The sequence below is a fragment of the Anthonomus grandis genome, chromosome 4 (assembly GCF_022605725.1).
Source record: "Anthonomus grandis grandis chromosome 4, icAntGran1.3, whole genome shotgun sequence".
Lineage (NCBI taxonomy): Eukaryota > Metazoa > Arthropoda > Insecta > Coleoptera > Curculionidae > Anthonomus > Anthonomus grandis.
The window spans coordinates 29528168-29552956 of record NC_065549.1 but is presented as its reverse complement, the minus strand read 5'-3'; the positions used below and the strand labels follow the sequence as shown (position 1 = coordinate 29552956).

The window sequence follows — 24789 nt, the reverse complement described above, 5'->3', positions numbered from 1 at the left end:
CCTTTCCCAATCGGTGGATAGGAAGGAATCGAATGGCCTGCTAGGTCGCCTGACCTAACACCAATGGACTTTTTTTTGTGGGGATACCTCAAGTCGAAGGTATTTGTTAATAGGCCAAATAATCTAGACGACTTGAAAGAGAGAATTCGCAGAGAAGTGCGCGCCATAACTCCGTAAAAGATTGAAAATGTGCAACGAGACTTTATTGATCGCCTTGGATATTGTCAAGCCGTGAATGGCAACCGTTTTGAACATTTAACTTAATTTTTGTTCTTTTTTATTTCTTACATGAATCGTCTTTTTTTCGATAACTGTTGACTTTAGGTATAGGACATGATGCATGAAACATACGTAGAATTCCACGCGAAATTCAAAAATGAAATAAAAAAGGTGCTTTCATTTGAAAAAATGAAGTTAATAGTTGTAATTTATTTTTGAGCAACCCTGTATATACAAACTTTACGTACAAAAATGCGCAACTTGAAATAAAAATCGACGGGTCCGAGCGTTTTTTTTTTCGAACACACCCCTGAATTTTAAATGAATTTAGACATAACTTTTGGGATGCACTGTATAGTCACACTTTTAAATATTAACATATTTAAAAGTATATGCTTCTTTTCTATAAATTCTAACTTTTTACTTTTGATGACAAGAGTATTTGGGAATAGAAGTTGGTTTAAAAGTTTTACAACTAACCAAAACTCTTTAACTTACTCTCGATACATATTATTCATTATATATTCCCAAAAGAATTTAGACGGCAAATTTTATTTTCCATCTATATTAGTTATAGCTATAATTAGGCCTTTACTTGTATTATATTGATAAATAAACCGCTTTATTCACTTGAATATCCAAATTTTCTTTTCAATAATTCCCAGCTTTAATTCTTAAATAAAGGTAGAAAGAAAACTTAAGCTTCTTTAACTTTATAACAAGTTTATAATTTACAGAATGTAAAGACCAAAATTCTAGAAACTACATTTCGGAATTGAAAAAGTTATAAGCCTTTCGGGTGTTGCGATGAGGAAGTTACGGAAAATTTATTTGTTTTCCAGCTTGACGCTCTATCTCAGTACATGATCATAAAACATTAAAAGTTATTTTAAACCCTCTTTTGCTGATTTATAATGTTTAAACTAGTTTAATTTATGTCTGATATTCCGACGAGCTAAATGCGGTTTTTTAATAATACTTTATCCTTGACACTACTACCTACTGCGATCCGCTAATACTTATCTCTCTCCACTCTTAAAATAATGAGTGACGCCATTTTGCAAAAACAAACTAAAATAGATAGTGAAATTAGTGACTTATTAATTTGAAAGATTTTAATGGGTATTTCTCGATTCACGTTTTGATAAAATATATTAAGTTAATTTACGCTTTTCCTGATTTTGCAAGCTACAACTAGCTTCTAGCGTTAGTTAAAGTTTGGAGAAAAAAAAGTAATTCCCACATACATTTTATAAGTTAATGAACCACTAACTACTCTGCCAACATACCCCGTGTTTAAACCACAAACATTAATAATTCATTTAGAGTGTATCTATCCCCGTTGCAAGCTGCTATTCTAATTCGAAATCACTTGCTTTAGCATTTTGATGATATGTTAGGCGTATCAGTCAATACTGAAAATTAAAGAATCAAAAAAAGTGACAAAACTTCCAGGAATTTCATTTAAGAAATCAAAGTGGATGCTACTTTCGATATAAACAGTACCGTTGCAACTATGACAATGAACGATGCAATGATGCAAACGCAATTGCAACGATGACGTTGGATTGATAGACGTTTGTTACAATAACAATAAATTTCACAGATATTCTACTTGCTTTTTCCCATACATGTCTACCATGTTCATGAACCACTTTATATACCCAATTATGTTACATGCACTTAAACATATCCAAACAAATTAAAAACTAAAACTAACACTCTAAATAAAAAAACCAAAACCAAAGTACATGAAATAACATAATCACAACTATCCAATCAACCTGGGCAACAAAATATTCCAACCCGAATTACAAAATGCCCATATTATGTTGTTATTCTTTGTTGTGTTTTTGTTATCATTGTTTATAAAAACAATATAACATCGATATAACATCAATAGGCATCGATATAAAATAACGATAAAATTACTATTATTGCACCAAAGCCACCTCGTCGTATTATAAAATAACACCAAAAGATTGAAAAAGTAGTGAATTGTGGGTGGAAAATTCATATCGCTTTTAAAAACGAACGAAGGCACATTTTGACCTAAACCAAAAAAAAATGCTCAGGAGACATGGCTGTATATTTATTTAGCTGCTTAGATGCTTGGTTTAATTCATCTTCGGACAAAAATAATTGAATTGAATAAAACATGTAAACACTGATAGTTAATATAAAATTATGATAAAAAGATTCTAAAAAAAGTCATGTTTCAAAAGAGGTATAGCTCTTTCAAAAGAAATAATATATGCATATTTCTATGTACATACACAGTTTATCTATGCATAGCTGCATAAGTATCAAATCTTTCTTTTAAAACGAGATGCTTTTTAGAACTTTTGTGCCATAAACTCATACTAACTATCAATATTTACATTGTATATCCAATTCATTTATTTTTGCCTGATGATGATACTTCGGGGAGAACTGCTTGATTTCTTCCATAAATAGAAGTGGACACAATTTAACTCGAAAAATTAATCCATTATCCCAAAGATACTGGTCATACACTTTTATGAAAGGTAAAAACACAAAATCTACAGCATCACAAATACATTTAATAAAATCACAAAGGTTACATGTTTCGCTCGACTAGAGCATCATCAGACCTAAACAATATTTAAAGTGATGTAATCCGAAAAAAAAAATCAACAAAAACTTACCATAACATACACAAAACACCTAACATATAAGTAAACAAAGCTTATAATAAAGTGACACTATCTATGTACAAAGAACTCAACTAAAAAATCAAAACACCTTATACATTTTAGAAATCTAACCATCATTTAAGAGTCTAGAACTATTTAAGGTTATTAAAAACTAGGTGGCCATCAAAATCAAACCTTTCATTAACACAGGACAGATCTGGGCTTTAAAAAGCTTTACTAATTTCCATTGTCTCCAACAAGTCTAGTTTTTTACTTTTGTTGCACTGATGAAGTATTTTTATATTTTGGCTGTCAGGAAAATTATGTTTGGAGTCAAGGAGGTGATTAGCAAAAGCCGATCTGGTGACTGTGATATCGGTATTTTTAAATTTATTATATTGGGCCTTGTGTTCACTAATCCTAGTCGAAATCTTCCTACCAGACTGGCCGACGTACACTGCAGGGCACTCTTTACACCTAATCTCCCGGAGAAGATAGCGGGGGTAGTTTATCTTTAGTTTTAATTAGATGTCTTTTTAATGTATTATTGCTTTTAAAAGCTAGGGTTATCCCAAAGGGAGAAAAAAAGGGGGATAGTTGTGACGAAATTGGTCCAAAATAAGTAAACGACCTAAAAGTTGTTTTGTTATAGTTTGTTTGTTGTCTGATAAAATTAAATGATAATTCATACTTGTTCACGTACTGAAAATACATTTTATATATAGGTTTAAGAGGGAAAAAGTTACTGACTGCTAATTGTATAATGGTAAGGAATTCTTTTTTAAAAGCTTCACGAGGAAGTGGGTGTAAAATAAAGAATGGAAAGGAGCAAATTTATGTGAGGACGGTGATGTTGAATTATATTGTATAATATTATCTGCTGTTGCTTATTTACGAAATATTTCAAAGGATTTATTATTTCTTTCCCTCTTAAGTAATAAATCTAAGAATGGTAAGGTCTTGTTCTGTTCCCGTTCGATTGTGAACTCAATTTTAGAGTGAAGGGAGTTGACATAATTATGGAAATTTGTAAGCTCTACCTCACTTCCAAATTCCAAATCATACATATATTATCCACATACCGTTTATAAAAGATGATGTTATTTTTAAAATTACTGCTCATTATTTTTGTTTCTAAGTTACTAAGAAATACTTCACTAAGAAATGGCGATAAACAAGAGCCCATTGCTAGTCCCTCTTTTTGTTTGAAAAAACGGTTGTTAAATTGGAAAAAAAAATGATCCAATACAGTAGAAAGGAGCAAAAGTAGATTTGTGTGAACCAAGAGTGAATCAAGTTTCCCCCTGAGAAGATCTTTGACTAAGACCAGACAATCAGCGGGTGAAATGCTTGAAAATAAGTTTTTCATGTCTAGCGATATAAGCTAGACATGAGACTCAGCGATATAAGCTATATCGCTAGACATAAGTATCTGGAACGTGAACATTCTGAATGCTTTTGGCAAAATTCACTAAATTTGTTACAGAATATGGCGCTTCGAAGTTTGAGACATTTCTAAGAACGTTATTAAGCCAAGATGATAACTGGTAACAAGGGGAGTCAACAAAGAAAACCACAGGTCTAATTGGCATGCTAGTTTTATGGACTTTTGGCAACCCATATAATAGAGGTGTTTTATGGTTCGTGGGATATAGTTTTTGTTTTGTGGAATTAAAATATTCTAAGGTTACCAAGGTCATGTCTAAGACTCTTTTTACTTTATTAAAGAATAGACCTGTCAGATCTCTGTCGACCTTTTCAAAGTCATCTGTGTATCATCATAATCGTCTCTTTTTAAGGCAAGTAAGCATAATCCCTTATCGGCTTTTGTGAAAACTATATCATTTTCTTTTTTATTGATCTTAATTTTTTGTTGTTGTTTTGATTTATTCTCTGTTTATTGTTAAAGAAACAATTTTGATTTAAAAAGGAAATTATTCTTGATCTTAAAATGTTCTTATTTGATATATCCTTTGACTGTAGAGCCTTTTCAGCCTCTACAGCTAATGTTTCCCTAACACATCGGTCGGTTTTAGTAGGAAGATTAAATTTTAAATTGTTGTTAAGAAATTTTAATTTGACTTCAGAAAAAGAAACACCATTAAGGTTCATAAATCTACCGTGAAAAACATGACTAAAATTACTTTTGCGATATTCGTGGAAATCATTGAGTCTAAGTGAAGTTATATATTTGTTTTTAAGGTTACTAAGTTTCTTGTGTAATCTATTAAAAGTAGTAGAGCCGAAAATGTATAATCCAAATAAATAAATTCCGCATAATGTAATACGTTGTTAAGTTTGAAAAATAGAAACTTCAATTTTACATTGACGTTGTTTAAGTTCCTGTAGTGGTCTTTGATTTTTTCTTTCAGCCATGATTTTCTAGCATACTTCATCAGTGCAACAAAAGTAAAAAACTAGACTGGTTGGAGACAATGGAAATTAGTAATGCTTTTAAAAGCCCAGATCTGTTCTGCGTTAATGAAAGGTTTGATTTTGATGGCCCCCTAGTTTTTAATAACCTTAAATAGTTCTAGACTCTTAAATGATGGTTAGATTTCTAAAATGTATAAGGTGATTTGATTGTTTAGTTGAGTTCTTTGTACATAGATAGTGCCACTTTATTGTAAGCTTTGTTAACTTATATGTTAGGTGTTTTGTGTATGTTATGGTAAGTTTTTGTTGAATTTTTCTTTTTTTGGGTTACATCATTTTAATTATTGTTTAGTTCTGATGATGCTCTAGTCGAGCGAAACATGTAACTTTTGTAATTTTATTAAATCCATTTGTGATGCTGTAGATTTTGTGTTTTTACCTTTTATAAAAGTGGACACAATTATTTAATTGTACCATTGGGGAGTATCTACTAGTGAACTGTATTAATTTACTATTGATCTTCATCAAAGGACTACAGTTTAGATGGTGCTGAAGCCATTAAAGTAATAAATCAAACAAACTAATACAATACAAATTATGCCCATTTATTAGCTCCATAGATAGGAAAATGGAACAGTTTCACAGTATGGCAAGTGTAGTTGCTGATTCTACTTATACTTAATTTAACTATATTTACACTCACTTTGGCTTCTTAGCAGGTAACTTCACTGACTTCTTACTAACTAGTAACAATGATGCTTATATTCTTATTACAATGGGTTAGATACTTTAACCTATTGCATCAACACTCGATTACTAAACTCATAGCTAGATACATTTATAATATACTCATGAAGGTAAGTTTTCACTGAGGTCAGAATATAAGGGCCATTACGGACCTTTACTTGTGTAAATATGAAGACTCATTTTTGGGTTATTAGGGATAATAGGGAAAATAGAGAAAACTTCGTGAGCCACTTCTCACTATGACTACCACCACCACTTGCAATTCGACTTCTCTACTACATCTCAGCGATAAAGACTAAACTTTGACTATGTGACTTTCTACCAGTTTGCCTACTACTACTACTTGGATTTAAAAGTGCTTATTATATGCATATTTCATAAAAATAATGTAACGGAACCTTACTATTACCAAGGGCTAACTAAAGAAGTAAACGTTTTGGGTTCTAATTATAATTTGTCTAGTTATAATTATAATTTGACTAAATCAGAAACGAATTTGCATTTATGCCCTGGTTCATTAAAATGTAAACAGTTAAATACACATAAACAATTACCTTACATTAATATTTTGAAAGCAAATAATTTTTGCTTAAATAATTTTGGGATAACATATGAAAAATAACACTGAAAAGGAGTAGTTCTATGGCTAGGTACATTAAGTAAATTATTGTGGCGTGTCTAGCGGTTATGAGTACTAGTAAGAGCTAAGAGCCTGACAGTTTCATAGAAATTTATGGGTTATACTTATGGTATTAGGTTTTCAGAGTTACCAACAGAAATCTATTGCTTTATGACCTATGGGACCCTAAACTAACCCTAGACATAAACCTTAAATAGAATTAATATATCTTGATGACCAAAAAGGGTGTTCTTGGGTTGAAAAAATCAAGCATTGAAACGTTGTTTTAATAGGTTGTTAATAAATAGAACACCTAATAAAGATTAATGTTCTTTCATTTATTAAAAAAGTAACTCAGACATTTAAAAATGTATAAAAAACTTGGAACCTTGCCATAAATTAAAATATGTTTTTAAATTTTTAATTTTTGTCGTAACGAATTTATTAATTATTGTTTTTAGTTATGGTTTATTATTTATATAAATCACATCAACGCGTTGTTATTTTAATTGGAATATTAAGATATTTAGTTTAAAAAATATGTTTTAAATTTTCCTTACTTGAACTTAAACTTTAAAACCTTTTAGCTCTATTGTATAATTACTCGAGACTGTTTTAAGGCTCATTCTCATTGACTAGCTTCTACGTATTAGCAGAGACTAAGCGAAAAAAAATCGGCTCTTCAATCTAAATAACACTAGCCAATTGAAGCAAAACGAAATAAGAAAAAATATTTCTCGCTTCTATATTCATTGAACAGCTCAAAATTAAATACTTAACTAATTGAACTATTATTACCTATACTCAATGTTCACATTTTTCTGAGAGAATCATGAAATTAAATTAAAACATCTGAGAGGGTAATGAAAGATGAAATGTAATGGAAGATCTTAAACGCTAGACCCTTAACAATAAAATTAAATAAAATCGCCATCAGAGAACAACATACAGAACAACAAAGTCTATATTTACTATACAGTAGTATAGAAGTAAATTGTGGCGGAAGATATATACAGGGTGTCCATTTAAAATCGCGGTACTCGATTGCTGCTAAACCGTGAAACGGAAAAAACCTAAGTGGGAATGTTAATTCAGTTAGAGGGACCACTCTTTAAAATTAGTTTGGTTGATACAGGGTGTCCCAAAAAAGCGTGGTACATACATTAAACTTTTTTTTAAAATATAATTACCTATATTCTTTTGCTGAAATGGGAGTCTCATTTGACTCTCTCTTTAACCCTAAAATTGTTTTTCCCTGAAATGCGACGTTGTCTAGTTATTAACAATTAAAAGAAATTTTCACGAAAATCAATGTTTCACTTAAATATTAATATTTACCACCGACATTGTTTATTTTTTTGAAAAATCTATGTAGAATCCTTGGCTAAGTTCATTTTATCTTATGAAATTCCAAAATTTATTTATTTTTATACAGGGTAATCAAAATCGTTACTCAAATAATTATATTTTCAATTAAATTTTGCGCAATTTTTTTAAGTGGAACACCCTATATCTAGTAACATATTTTGATAGAGCAGTCTTTTATCTTCAATTCAATACCCACAAGATTGCGTTTATCTCTAACCGTTTTTTCAAAATTTGTTCTTAAAGGAAGAGTGACACATATTTTTCATAGGCATTACGACACTTACGATGGGAAACGATTAATAGATATTTTATGGAATCAGATCTCTGTTCAGTTCTGTTTCGAACACTTTTTAGTAAGAAAAAAAGTCAATAGTTGTAATAACCATAATAAAATAATAGTAGTTAGAGACAAATAATATCAACCCCTGATGCTATCTCATTTAAAAATAAGAAATTTTGTCTTACAAGTAAAAAGTTGGCCATAATTCATTTATGTTTGTTGTGTGACGTCAATTATAATGTTTACTTATCAGTCATGTTAAGTAGATTTGTGCCAAAATGAATTACTCTCAGCGATAATGAGTAGATTATTTACGTTGTCGGTGAATGCCTTGGAAAGTGTATTTTGGCTTCAAGAGCTTATTAGGAAAAATTTCCTAATAACCGACATCCTGTACAAAAGCAAACTAGAACGAAAAAAGTTTTAAATTAGGAAAACCAATCGGTAATCACCATGTCGGTTGTTGCAACACTGGAATTTAGTTTGTACAGAACGAATAAGTAAGAAGTTAGAAATATCGAAATTGTCCGTGGGAAAATATCCCAAGAAAAACAAATATGATACCTATCATGCACAGCTACATCAAGGCACAAAATAAAGCAACAGTTTTTTTTTAATGTATGCCCTACACTAATGAATGTACGTTCCACAGAAGTGATTTTGTGAATCTCCACCGAGTTTTTATTAATAATTTTCAACAATGATGGAGCATCAATGTTTAGGGGTGCAATATTACATGATTTTGTTATTGTTTCATCCTTTTTAAAAATCATTTAACAGGAAAAGTTTTTCTAAATTTCTTAAGAGAGAATTTTCCGCACTTGACCGCACCCGACTTTGTAAGGCATCAGTGTACAAGCTCAAATTTGTACTGATGTCAGGGAATATATCACACACCAATTTGGTAACAGATGTATTGGAAGACTAGGTTAGCTATTCAAATTAATTTTTGTATACCTATTTATTAAACTTTATACTGGATAGGCCCCACTGAATGGCCTCCTATATCACCGGAATTAACGCTTCTGGATTTCTTCTTGTGAGGAAGTCTGTAAATCTAGGGAAGATGTGGTGGAGCGCATACAAGAGTCTTTCAGACGTCTACTATGCTTCGTGCAGTTAAAAAATTTTCGCACGCGAGGCTGATTTGTGTTTAGAGCTGAACGGTAAACATTTTGAGCAATTTCTGTGATAGAACTCATTTATAATGTTTTCAATTAATGTTGTTTTCGGATTTTCTCCAAGCGACTTGGTGAATGACAATTTTATTTCTTCATTTATAACTGTTTCTGTTCTAGTTTGTTTTTTGTACTCAACGCTTACAGTATACATTAATAATTGTTAAGTAAAATTAAACGTTGTAATGCCTATGAAAAAAATATGTCATTTTTCCTTTTAGAACAAATTTTGATAAAACAGTTAAAGGTAATGGCAAATTTGTTGGTATCAAATTAAAAATAAAAGAATATTCTATCAAAACGCGTTACTAAATATAGGGTGTTCCATTTAAAAAAATAGCGTAAATTTGAATTTAAAATATCATTATTGTATCGATTTTAATGACCCCGTATAAAAATAAATAAATTTTGGAATTTCATAAGATAAAATGAACTTAACAATGTCGGTGGGAAATATTAAAATTTTAGTGAAACATTGATTTTCGTGAATTTTTTTAAAAATTGGTAATAATTAGACAACGTCGCATTTTAAGGAAAAACAATTTTAGAGTTAAAGAGAGAATTAAATGAGACTCCCATTTCAAAAAAAAAAATTTAGGTAGTTCCATTTAAAAAAAAGTTCAAAATATGTATCACGCTTTTTTGGGACGCCCTGTATCAGCCAAACTAATTTTAAAAAGTGGTCCCTCTAACTCAATTAACATTCCCACTATTAAAGGTTTTTTCCGTTTCACGGTTTAGCCGCAATCGAGCACCGCGATATTAAATGGACCCCTGTACAATTCTATGTCCTATATAGACAAGTACAAAAATTTTACGCTTATCTTATACTAAATCTTAATACAGATTTAACAAAGATTCAGGTTTGCTATAATTATATAATTTGTTAGAAAAGCAAAAATTAAATTATCGACCAGTACGTAAAACATTGTACATAAATCGGTGTATGATTTAAAACAGATTTGAGTTATGAAAAATGCTGATTATTAAAATCATTTTGTATTTCCATTGCATGTTAGGCAAGTGGATTAAGAAATACTCAATTGGTATAGCATCAAGTTCATCTTGAAGTGCTTTATGAAATAATTTTCATTTTAGAAACGTCTTTGAGTTACAAACTGTATAGAAATAATTATTTATAAATACTAATCATAAAAAATTATCTTTAAATACTATTCACAGATTCATTGAGATAATTTGCGTTTTAAGATTTAAAACGTAGTTCGTCCAATTATTAAAGTCATAAATTCGTCAATCAACAGGCCTTATATTTTGATTGAAAATATACTATGGCATGGCAATAAAAACATACTACATCCGTTTGGCCTTTGAAATTCTTGAAAATGTTTTTAAACTTGAAAATAGGATATTAAACCACTTAATATTCAAGGCAGATGGTAAATAAATTTTTAGCTTAAACTTAATAATAGGTAAACCTATAAGTTTTTTTATTAATGGAACTTTTATTCATTTTCTCTCATTAAACAGCCTAAATTGTTCTATAAATTTGTAAATTTTTGCAGACTTTAACAAAAATAAATCTGTTCTCGTACAAACAAAATGATAAAATTGGATTATTATACATGTATATATTTAATAAGAGTGCCCTGTTAAAATTTCTTTAATAAAAATTGGCAGGCTGGTTAACATATAAATCTTGTTAGCAATAAAATTTGCCATGCATACTTCCAAAAATATAATTGATGCCAATACGCTAAAATAATTTATTATATTCTTGGCCTATTCTTAATTGAAATAAGTAATAATAGCAGTTGATAACCAAAATATTTTTAAGACATTAATAAAATATACTTAATAAAAGTAGGTTTTCTTTATTTTTTAGTAATATAATATTAAAGCTGTTTATAGACTGGACGTGAAAAAAAAATTTCACATAGAAACGAGTAAAATCAATTTACATCCCGTACCAGGTGACCTGCCAAGGTTTTAAAAAATTTCTTTAATTGCCAAGCAAGTGCCAAATACACATCGAACTCGTCTATAAAGCTTTGATGTTTGACTTACGTGAATTGCTATCCTAAAGCGAAAAGAAAGTCTTTAGAGAGCCAACAAACCCAATGAAAAGTCCTTGATAAAAATAATTGACTACACATTTTCTTCAAAATAATTGAAAAATTTATAATTAGGCTAATTGCGTTTACATAATAATTAGATTGTTACCGTAAAAGGAAAATAAGGTGACACAACATGAGGCCGTGTCTCTGGAGTGTGAATTCCTGTGTAAACAGTTAATAAATATGAATTATTGATTGATGACCTAAATAATAGATATGATGGTCTATAAGTAGTTTGTTTCAAGATCTATTAGTTTTTTATTTGCGAAAATAATAATAATTTTATAAAATAAATATATGTATTGCACCTATGTTATAAATTTTGCAAAGACGACTTCACTAAACCTTAGCACCAGGATTGTTGTGTTGCTTGTAATAGTATCTGAAAACTGCTTAGTAACTAATGTACCAGTGCAGTTGAATGCCTTACTCAAATCTCATCATTTAATTTAACTTAATGTAAGAATGCCAAAACCATCCATTTATCTTAGACAATTTTGTGGCCTGAAAAGGAGACTTCTTTATAAATTTTTAAGCTCATATCAAAATCATAAAGAAAATATTTTTACTGGAAGCCAAAAGAAAAAATGTAATTTAATAAATCTAAAGAAAATTTTGAAATAAAGATACAAAAAAATATGAATATTTCTTTAAAATCTAGTTTTTAATAAATTTAGATTTTAAATTTTTAATAGCATAGTTTATACCACAAAAATGCGCACTTTTATCCTAATTTAAGTCATCTCAATATCTTCCCAACTCATACAGCTACCAAGATCTACTGGCGCTTGAATTTTTAATAGCTTGTGTATATTACCTACAAACTAATTTTATTAACAAAGATGTTTATCTTTTTAGATTATTTGAAGAACATGGAGAACTTCTTCTTATGTTCGAAAAATTTAAAACTTTAAAATCTAAAGAGGAACAGGCGAACAGTTTAGAGCTTGCAGAGCACGCCACGACAGTGATGAGTACTTTAGATGAAGGTATTAAAGGGTTAGATGACTTAGATACATTTTTCGAGTACCTTCACCAGGTTGGAGCGAGTCATAGAAGAATACCTGGATTCAAACCGGAATACTTTTGGGTAAGTTTCTGATATTGAGTTTCTTCTGAAAAGAATTGGGTTATGAATGGGCATATGGGTTAACAAATTTGTTTTTATGCATCCAAATGTTAATAAAATTTCTATTTAACTAAGTGATTTGTCATATACAGGGTGTCCGAAAAGTCAACGATAATATTGAAGGGGCTGATGGAGCAACTCATAAGCACCCAGAAAAACATAAAATGACCTTAGTAAAAAATCGATGGTTTTCGAGATATTGGCACTTTAGTGGAAGTCACCAAAATCCTACTCTTGGATGAGATTTTCGATTGTCACGCCTTAAAAATAGATATTTTTTAGAATCTCTTTTTAGCTATACAACACTGAATAGCCATTTTACTGATCAAAGACAAACATTAAACTAAACGGCCAAAAAATTTAATAAGAGATCTATTCTAAAATAAAGTATTACTTATTTTTATTTTTTAAACTTTGAATTTGACCGCTCATACCGGACCGAAAAATTGTACGGCAACCCAGCTAATACCTTAAAAAGTTTGCTCATTTAATCTACTTTTTAAAATTACCTAAATGTTTTTTTAACAGTTTGCTATTATTGTTTTATAGTAAAAAATAACCCTAATTCACCTTATGATATCATTGTAAAAAAATTAAACAAATTTTTAAGTTATGTTTAAAATGTTTTTATTTAACTTAAAAATTAAAAAAATCAAGCGCGAAGGTAATTCTTATCACCATAGCAATAAACAACAAACATTTTTGGAATTTAGTTTGTTTACAGTATTCCGTGAACTAACTACTTTTTTGCTTGTATCCTAACGTTTCTGTTACCTTTTGCTTTGGATTTGTTTTTGAGTTCATTTTCCTGTGGACTGTGTTCTTTGAACTGTTTGTTTTATTGGTTAATCATTTATTATGCCCTCGCCGTATACAACCCAAGAATATGCAAACATGCATCTCATTTATGGTGAATGCAGAGAAAATGCTCTAGCAGCATCTAATCTTTATCAAGAAAGATATCCGAATTTGGCCCAATATCCTGACTATCGTGTATTTATTAATGTTCACCGCTCATATTCCGAAGGCAGAATGCCTCATGCATCAAGTTTTAGAAAAAATTGAAAATGATCCGACTACTTCGGCACGAGCAATCGAAAGAAGAACAGGGATACCGAAATCGGTAGTAAACAACATCACTAGGCAATTTCAATATCATCCTTATCATGTTCAACGAGTGCAAAGCCTACTGCCTCGAGGCTACGAACCACGCCTACAATTTTGCCGCAGAATGTTGCAAAAAAATCAAGAGGATCCGAGTTTTTTAAATAATATACTGTGGTCGGATCAGAGTACATTCAAAAAGGATGGCTTTATGAACATGTACAATTTGCACACTTATGCGTTGGAAAATCCCCACTCTATTCGAGAAGAAAGGTCACAGTACCGATTTAAAGTTAACTTGTGGACCGGTATCTTGAACGGACGTGTAATTGGCCCATTCGAATTACCAGAAAATTTGAACTGGCAGGCTTATTTAGAATTTTGTCGAAACAATCTACCAATTCTTTTAGAAGATGTTCCTTTGGCCAGTCGCCGAATAATGTGGTTCCAAAATTATGGTTGCCCGGCACATTATGACCATGAAGTTCGTCGGTATTTAAACCAAACATACCCCAACAGATGGATCGGCTGACTTGGTCCAATTTTATGGCCTCCCAGGTCTCCAGACCTAAACCCCCTCGATTTTTTTACTGGGGTTGCATAAAAGAAAAGGTTTATGCAAGATCAATAAATAATATTGCTCAATTACGGCAGCGAATAAATGATGCAGCCCAAGATCTTAACGCTGCCAGGAATGCAAGATGGATCAATAGGTCATTTATTAAAAGATGCCACGCCTGCATTCGCGTTGGTGGTAGACAGTTCGAACATATTATTTGATTTTTAATTTTTTTTTAAGTTAAATCAAAATATTTTTTTAACATAACATAAATATAAATTTGCTTTATTTTTTTTATAAGGTAGATTAGGTTTATCTTTCACTCTATCACAATAACAGTAAAGCTTTTTTTAAAACATATTGGGTAATTTTAAAATTAAAATAAATGAGCAAACTTTTTAAGGTATTAGCTGGGTTGCCGTACAATTTTTCGGTCCAGTATGAGCGGTCAAATTCAAAGTTTAAAAAATAAAAATAAGTAATACTTTATTTTAGAATAGATTTCTTATTAATTTTTTTGGCCGTTTAGTTTAATGTTTGTCTTTGATCAGTAAAATGGCTATTCAGTGTTGCATAGCTAAAAAGAGATTCTAAAAAATATCTATTTTTAAAGCGTGACAATCGAAAATCTCATCCAAGAGTAAGATTTTGGTGACTTCCACTAAAGTGCCAATATCTTGAAAATCATCAATTTTTTACTATGGTCATTTTATGTTTTTCTGGGTGCTTATGAGTTGCTCCATCGGCCCCTTCGGTATTATCGTTGACTTTCCGGACACCCTGTATTTAATAGCAATAATACATATTCAAATATTGAAGAATTTTTTGACATTGTAAATTAATAAGAACTTCAAATAAAATATTATATTACAGACCTTTTTTATCAATGACGCATGCTAAAAGAAAATAAAACCTTCAAAATGCCAATTTTTTTGGATTTTAAAAATGAGCCAAATGCCCAGAAGAAGAATTGTTAGAGCTATAGAGGCTGTTCAATTAAGGTACACTTCAATAAGCCAGGCTAAAATAAAGAATATTATTGCTAAAAAAAACCCTGAGATTTAGAAGGCACTAAAATTATTTTAAAGGGTGTTACAGAGTTCTGACTCTACACAAACCAAGGCAACTGAATTTTGGCATACAATTTAGCAAAGTCTTTGGGAATCGAAAAGAGATTCAATATCAAAGCTCTTATTGTTGAAAAGAACTAAGTAAACCTCTTTTTACATCGAAATAAAAGCCTTTGTATTAAAAAAGCAGAGACTGCCCCTTTGAAAAGTCAAGGTTAAAAAAAATTTCCAATTATATCAGAAATATTGAAAGATAGTGACTTACCAATCTACCTAATGCCTTACAATGAGCTAACAAATTTCAGATAAAGTAGTGAAGAAATAGTCCTTACTTGCAGTGGAGTCGTAGGTTAAGGTAAAATGAAAATCCTGCAGTCTCTCTACACTTATTTATTAAACATTTAGTTATTTAAAGTTCCTACCTGTTTCGGATATAGTGGTGTCCATCATCAGGGGGTACTAAAAGGAAGTAGTTCCGAACAAAAGATAAACAGACACAGAAAAAACTTAAAAACTATAAATACTACAAACAAAACTTAGGTGTGTGCAATGGGTTCTAGTGCAATGGGTTCAAGAGGGGACAGGCCTCTTTTAGCTGAATTGCTTATGTCAGACTTGAAAAATACAATAAAAACTGTTTTCTCTTTTAACACATTTTCTTTATCAGACGATATGTGGATGATATTTTTGTTATTTTTAAGGATAGCCTCTCCGACCTTTAAAATTTTATTACGTTCTTAAACTCTTTACACTCATGCATTAATTTTACTTTTAAAATTGAAACCAATGAACCTTTAGTATTTTTAGATCTTGAACTAACAAGTATAAACAATAAGATCAAATTTTCAATATTCTGTAAGTCTACATCCACCGACAGTACCGTCCCTTATAACTCAAATCACAATTCGCAGCTTTCCATTCCCACTTTTCTAGACTTTTCTGGATAAAGAAAATTTCCCTAGATAAAGTTGACTTCAACATAGAGTTAAATATTATAAAATAAATAGCTTTTAACAACCACTTTCTCTTAAAATTAATCAATAAAATTTATTTTAAAAATTTAAATAAAAATCTGATAATCAAACAATCAGACGATCAAAAATATTATCCAATCCCCTTTTGGGGTACGATTTTATACCAAAACAAAAACATATTTAATTCACATAACATCAATACTAGTTTTCAAACTAAACATACATTAAGATCGTTTGTTATCATCTGTAAGGACAAAACCCCGCCAGAACAAAAATCAGGAGGGTATCAGATGGGGTGCTCGAGTGAGAATTGCAATGCATTTTACATTGGACAGACCGGTAGAAGGTTTTCTGCACGTATCAATGAATATTGTAGAGAGATTGAGAAGAGCAAGAACCAAAATATTTGCCTTACAAGCATCAAATCTAACTTTGCAAGGCATGTTTACACTAACAACCACAGTTTTAATCCAGCGACTGACTTAAAGCTTTTACATTTCTGCCGGAAAAGCAATAAACTTGATGTGTTAAAATTACTCGAAATAAATAAAGCTACACAAAACAACCACCATTATTGTATTAATGATCATGTACATTATTCTCGTACTCACCTTTTTAACTCACTAAGACACAGTGAGACAACTCTTCATAGTCTCTTAATACATCGTTCTTACATTTTACAATTTCTTTTATATAGTACTTATCCGTTGCTTTCCTGCTTTACAACGTACGAATCATTATCTTCACCGCGCCATCTAATATGTTCTCTATGAACATTCTGCTTTCCTCTTGCTTTTACCAAAAAAATTGTAGTAACACACCATCAGGTACCATGATACTTTTAGACCTTCTCCCATAGATGTCACCTATGTTTGAGTTTAGAATATATATTTTTTAGCATACTGTTCGGTGCTTGTCAACAACAGAATGTAAATAAACAAAATTAAAAAAAAAATAAAAAAAAAAACAATAATAATAAATAGAGAGTTTTTTTATATGGAACCAAACCCTGGAGCGTATATCTAATAACAATTTTAAACCTTTGTAAGTGTACCTTTTATTAATTTTTTAAGTTTTTTCCTGTGTCTGTTTGTCTTTTGTTCGGAACTATTTCTTTTTAGTACCCCCTGATGATGGACACCACTGTATCCGAAGCATGTAGGGAATTTTAAATAACTAAATGCTTAATAAATAAGTGGAGAGATAGTGCAGGATTTTCATTTTACCTTCAGCTAAAGTATTTCCAATATGGATGAAAGTGGTCTGCAGCTTAACAATGATCCTGGAAAAAAATTATCACGGCAAAAACCAAGTGAAGATGTTGCTATTAAAGCCACGGGGATAATCCATAAACCAGCTGTAAAATATCTTCTAATCTTAGTTGGATCTGGTTCACACATGAACTCTACACATTTTTTAAAACACTTCATTCAGGTACACACTTGATTCATGTAACCGTATTGAATGCAGGCATTTTGGAAAACTTTTTGCTGATTCTAGTACATGGACAGTAATCACGAATATTGGAATGGCGGGTTTTTGTGCTACATAAATTTACTTGTTAAAACAATCTACTATTTCAGATCATGCTTTATTTAGTTCAGAAAAAAGATTTACCTGCTCAGCAATTAGAAAACGAAGGCTTTACTTTACCACAATCTCCTTCTTTAATTAACATTAAATCGAAATCTAAAATTGAACTATTCAGACTCTTTTCCTTCTACAATGTTCTCCAATGGCTAGCGCATCTCATCAGAAGCTCTAAAAAAATAATTTTCTTTAATTCTAGAACTCTTCAATTCTAAAGATTGTAACGTGAAAGAAATCAAAAAGAAAAAATATCCTGCTTAAAAAAACAAGCCTTACAAGCCCTCACAGCATTTTAAAGAAAAAGGAGAAGAGACTAAGGAATGATGAACTTACCGCCAAATAATTATAGAAACAAAAGCAAACTCATCAAAGAAAAAAACTTACACTATAAAACGCAGATCAGTTAAAAATCAGTCCACATCGTCAGGAAGTGATGATGATTTTTCAATGATATCACTGACCACCTACCACTGAGTCTTGATATTAATGAATATGTTGGTATTTAAAAGAGTATAACCAAATAAGCTCTGCAAACTGGATAAAATGCTTGACGCCTTAAAAAAAATATATGTTATAAGATATACGTATATATATAGACGCGACGGTGTCACCATTCCATTATCGGGTACATTTGAATCAATCAATCAATGCTTTATTGTCAAGAAATTGTTACAATTTGTAGACAAAGCTGTAAAACAAAAAAGACACAAAAATATAAACAAAACACAATTAAAAAAAAGAAAAACAAAACAAAATTAAAAAAATAAATAAATAAATAGAATATATAATGTATACAATGCCAAAAAAAATCATTCTATGTTAAGAAAAAATGTAAAAAATGTTGAAGGTACATTTTCGTCTATAAGGTTGTGCATCTCCCAAATATTTAATCAAAGCTAAAACTAAGTCCATGGCAGCATATGCACAATTAATGATAAGAAATACAGATACTATCGATTTGATTAATTACTATTTTGTGAGTAAAGGGAAAACATTTAAATTATTTAATATTGAAATATTTTGCCTTTTTACATTTTATCTGCCTCTCGCCGGATTAAAATGTGGCTTGCTCTTATGAAAGAAAAGTGTATGTGCTCTTAAACATTCATTTTCCTTTTTGGTTTACATCTTTTAGGAACTAATAATAGAAATACTAACCCTAATACAAAATATGTTTTAATTATGTGGTGATAGTGTAAAATATGTAAGTGCACATCTTGTATTGAAGAAGCATGAAGCATGATACTATTTAAATACAATGATGGAAAAGTCTACTTTTGCAAAGGTTTGTATTCTTATTATAATAATAATTTAAACACATCTTATTTTATAATTATGACTTAGTTCTTTAAATATATTTTATAGTAATCCTCTTACAAAGCTTGTAACATAAAAAATGATAATTATACTTCTTTTAAGCAAAATTTGTGCAACACTAAATATACAACCAAACTGAACAGAACGCTGAACGTAAAGAGAAAAATTCCGCGACTAAATACTTTAATATTAATCGATATTTTTAGGTGAATTGTCAGTTAAGCCGAAGCAGATAATATCTTGAATCGATTCATGTAATTTATATGTTCAAAATAAAAAGGCATCCATATTTGTGTCCTTCTCAGTTTAGGCCCTGTATCTGTAATATCTCATATACTTAAAACAACAAAATATAAAAAATCGTTGTGTAAAAAAACGTTAATAGATATGGTTTTTTGTGGTATAATTTTAAGTGTTTAGGTATGATACAAATTTCATACACTTTTTTTTCGATGATGTCATGATATAGATTAGAAAAAGCTCAATCAACTGTACTGCGACGATGTCAAATCTAATGTGGGCTTCTGCTCATACTGATCTGATGCTTGTCCAAGTCCTTGGTAAAGGCTAGTAGCGGCATTCCGAAATTTTATAAGTAGATGTCCGACATACTTTTAGCATTAAGTATGATTTTTATTGTTTCTCCTTCCTCCATAGAAAGGTAGAGAGGCATACTGCTTCTGTAGAGAAGTATTCATCAGAATGTTTTAATTTTAATTCTTTATGGTGTTCTTAAAAGTGACAATGTCTTATTAATAACCCTTAAAGAATTCGTTGTTTTGTTTTACTTAAACTTGCTTGAGCCTTACTACTTAAGAAGTTGCAAGAACTATTTTACTTAACCCCAGAAAGTACTCCCAGAGACGTTCTCTAAGGTTTTTCTTCTTTACCTTAATTGTGTATATCTATTCTAACCTAAAGTGCAGCAATATTTGGTCTTACGGACTAAGAGCTTGACCTATTTCTTGCGAACATTTTGTCCTCTTTATTCCTTATATTTAGATAGCACTTTTAGTAACAAAAGTACTTTTCCGAATTTACCTTCAAACCACAAACTTGGTATTTATCATAAAAACTATCTTTTATACTCTTAAGTTTAGCCTCTTATTTAACTTATCAATATAACTTTTTTAATTTTATCGTCACAAAAATTTTAATTGATAAGAACATTACTACCCCAAGGTATCCGTAATGTCATCTTATATACATGGTAGAGGAAGTAGTCTTTATCTTAGACTGATGCCTGATAACCATCAAACCAGCTTTTCAATTCTTTTGAAAATATATATAGATAGTTTTTAGACATATTTTGTGTATTGAACATTGTAGACATATTTGTGTATAGCTGCTCAGGCTTAAAAATAATTTGTTTTCCATTGGTCATACAAGCATTCAAAAAAACCTGATGTTAAAATGTATGTAGGCTTTCCTTTCCTATTTATCAACTCATTGTATTCCTCAAACAGACTTCAAATTTTTGCGAGTACTTTTGGCTTCATATTTTCAGTATCTGTTTTAAGTCTATGTTACAAATGTCTTAAAATAATAACCGATTGTTCGAGAACTTCTTGCTCTACTACCAAGATTCTATGTAGGTTACTCTAAACTATCTGTTATACAGGTACTTCCAACTAACATTAATAAACAAGGTATTATTTAAATAATTTGCAACAAAATTCAAGAAAGTACCTTGGATAAAAATGGTTCCAATAAACATATTTTCTAAATGTCTTAGGGTTTGAATTAGCGAGTGGAAAAGTTGTAAGAAAAAAACAATTTTTTCGATAAATTTAATATCCCTGCCGAATCTCTATTTTTATCATCGTATTCATGTAGGCTTTGAACTGAAGATTAAAGAAAAATAAAAAAACTTTTTCAACATATTTAATATGCTTGAGAGTGCCATGACGTAGTGGACAATGGAAAAGAAATTATATGTTTATCAGTAAAAGCAAAAAAGCAGAACATGTTTAACAAAACAATATTTACTATGCATCCAATTTAACATAGTTTTCTTTCTTAATTATCACTTAATATGAGAGAATATATAGAATATACAATGAATCAGTAGTAACATCTTTTAAAAAATAATTGGTTTACAAGCTTTATAACTATAAATATATAGTAATAAAATCAAATAAAAGATCTTACTAATTTGATAATTATGCTATTTTAGAGACTAGAAAAAGCCTTTTTGGATGCAGCAGAAATGACCTTGGGTGACCGATATTCCGCCAATATTCAAAACATTTATAAAATCACAATAAAGTTTATTATAGAGACCCTTACTAATGGATTCGATAATGCTAAGGTGCTTAGTAAATAAATGCATCTAGATATGTTATTTAGTGATGTAATGTATTTAATAAGGAAATGTTAATATAATTTTCATACGCAAATGTTAATAAAAATATACCAAAAATATATGATGTGATGAATAGTTGTAATGCATCTGTAATAATATAATTTAAAAAAATATATAATAACATTTAAAATTTATTTTAGTTTAATAGTTTTTAATTTAAGATACTACGCATTTTAATTGTATATGAGAGTTAATTGTAGAAAATAAAAATCACCATCTTCCATATTTATAAAAGCATGCACATACATTATACAAAAGAAGACAAGCCATTATTAAGTATATCTAGACTTGTAGTTGCTATTGTATTCAATTGTCCATAGCGGAGTGAAATTTCGATTGGAAATAAAATTTTTAATGTACATACTACTAAAAAACTGCTACTGTTATTATGTTTATATTATTCAGTCAAAATAATGTTCATTACTACAGATAAAGAGAAAAATTAAAAGCTTTTCCCATAATTCAGTTATAACGTAAACTTTGGTGGTAAAAAAATGGTGGAGCATGGGTACCACACACGATTATTTATGTGACAGCCCACCTAAAACTGTCGACATAGCGCTCCGTGTAGTGAAAGTGAGAAAATGAACAGGTATTTTATTTATAAGATTTAAAATTTATTTGATACCTGTTGTTGATATAGGACCTTTTGGAACCAGTTGGAAGTTAATTCGGTTAAGCGGTTCAGCACTTTTCAGCTCAGTATTAAATAAATTGCAAACTTAGTCCTGCAAACTTATCGGCCGCCGAGCTAAAAAAAAGGAGAATCAACACATACTCCAAAAATAAAATATCGGAAATAAATGAAATCAATACAATGGATCACCCCTTTTTTTCATATAAAAAGCTCAGAAAGTTGGGCCGGCAAAAATATAAAGCTTATGCTAATTAGATCCGTTCGCCATTCAGATCCAAAAGAACGCAAAACATGTCCATCAATAAAACATTAACATAAAACACATAAAACAAAACATTTCGATCCATAAAAACAAATTCGAATATTAAAGAAAGTGACATGAATTGCCCGGAAATCTCACCTAGCAGCACGGCGCTTCCAGAATTTATCAGCAAAAATTATATCACAATAAAATAGGTTCGGCAAATCTACATTGCTGCAAAAGTAAGGTTAAATAAAAATACAGTAATTCCATCTGATTTGATTAACTTCCCGATATCCATCAACTCATGTTACAGGCAAAGAATAATACTATCGATTTATGTGTTAACCATTTTGTATTACAAATCACAAAACTGTTTTGTTACTAACCAAAACTCTTTATTTTATGCTCGGGACAAGTTTAAAACTTTAGTTAGAAAAATTAAAATTCTCTTAAAGTTTTAATCTTCTCCTGAAGATGCTAACATCGTTAGCGAAACACGTGTCGAGAATATAATAAAGAGTTTTGTATAATGATAAACTGTTTTATGATTTGAGTGTCATATCAAAGGTTTCAACCATAGGATCATTTTGTAATTGTAAGGTAGAAGAAAAATTTAAAATCTGAAATATTAAAATAACATTCCACTTTAACATTGACGTATTATCAGAGAATAAAATAATGTTCTCCGGTTTGATTTTACATAAAATGAGTCTTTAATTAGGGAAAGTAAATTGCTAGATTCGTGCAAATTTTGAAACATTTTACGTTATTTTATCGTTTACATTCCTTGAATTTCTTAAAGGATCTAAAAAAACAATGTTAATAGCAAGCATTATAATGAACAAGTACCGTATATTTGTTAAATATACGGTACTTGTTATAATGAACAAGTACCGTATATTTGTTAAATATACGGTACTTGTTCATTATAAATTTTATTATATTTAAATTTAGAAATAGCAAATTTAGTCTAGTAAGAATGGAATAAGAATGCTAAGAACTTACAATGGTTTTTTTCTGTACCTAGAGCATCTGAGCATATTTTATTTATTAAAAATGCAACGCGTTTCAATCAAATCAAATTAAAGGCAAACTTGATTTATGTTTAAGTAATATTTTTGAAAAAATCTATCCTGCACTATACAAATTCTTGTTTCGTCAGAAAAAAACACTCACGATACTGTGCAAAGAAAGCGATGATCGCTCGTGCCCACTGTAGTCGACAACTTCATGCTCAGGATGTACTCAGAGAACCCTTAATGGTCGGCGACACCTTAAACCTATTGCTAGTATTCCAATAACACCTCTGTCTTTGAGTGGGTGTTGAGTATTCTCGTCCGCAATGTATAGACCGATACTTGAACGGCCAAGATATCTTAAATATCTCCTTGATATGCTGGTATTGCCATAGTTGGGTTTCTTCGAATGGTTAAGTGAATATATCAGTTCTGTTGTGGACTAGTTTCACGCCAGCATGCAGAAACCGCCTTAAGACTATACAAGAGCTTGTTCATGCTGCTTAGAAAGAATGACAAAATATTTCTCAACAGCATATCTCCAATATCGTAGACAGTATCGGCAGGCATCTCCAAGCTTGCATAAACGCTAGAAGTGGAAATACGCAGTATTAAAAAGTTTTTCAGTACCTTTATCAAGAAAAACTACTACTACTAAACTGTATATAAAAAAATATTCTTAAGAGTAATAAAGTTTCTTTTGCAAGTATACTAGCTGTTTTCTTATTAGTAAGCTAATTAATTAATAACTTTCTAATCTATTTTTTCCCAATAAAAAAAACTTTTATTTTAAGGTTTTACTAGTGTGTTTTTTCCTAATTAAAGTTATAGATATTGTAGATATTTATAGATCTTTCTATCCTAAATTTTTCTACATTATATTGTTACTTTTTTTGTAATCATATAGTTAAAGTACTTTTTGGGATGCTATAAAATGCTAAATATTTCTTTGGGATGCAGATACAAACTTTTAGTCTATAGTGTCCGAGAATATTCTCTTAGTTATTTTTAGAAAATAATTTTTGTTATTTCAATTAAACCAAAATAAATAGATATTTTGAAATTTTTAAAGGTTGCAATATTTTAATTAATTGAGTAAAATTTTGCATTTCTTCTTTTAGCGAATAAATTATTTTTGAATTTTAAAAACAACTTGACATAACTTGACCATAAAAAGTATAAAATAACGAAAGTACTAACCAAATAAGAAACTATTGCTAACTTCTGAACTAAGTAAATATTCTGGATATTTCTAACTTAACTTG

At 30.1% G+C, this 24789-nt stretch overlaps 1 protein-coding gene across 4 annotated transcripts in view; it reads left to right on the top strand.

The window, feature by feature from the left end:
• LOC126734881 (neuroglobin-like) overlaps nt 1–24789 on the top strand; it is a 195813-nt gene that overhangs the window by 145855 nt on the left and 25169 nt on the right. For 3 of the 4 annotated variants that reach the window (XM_050438704.1, XM_050438703.1, XM_050438702.1), the window contains 2 exons: nt 12378–12609; nt 21439–21761. In XM_050438704.1, coding sequence (XP_050294661.1) covers nt 12378–12609; nt 21439–21588 — 382 coding nt within the window. In that variant the 3' untranslated portion in view covers nt 21589–21761. Of the gene's footprint in view, nt 1–12377; nt 12610–21438; nt 21762–24789 lie in introns of those variants that run through there. The other variant, XM_050438705.1, reaches the window with a different exon arrangement.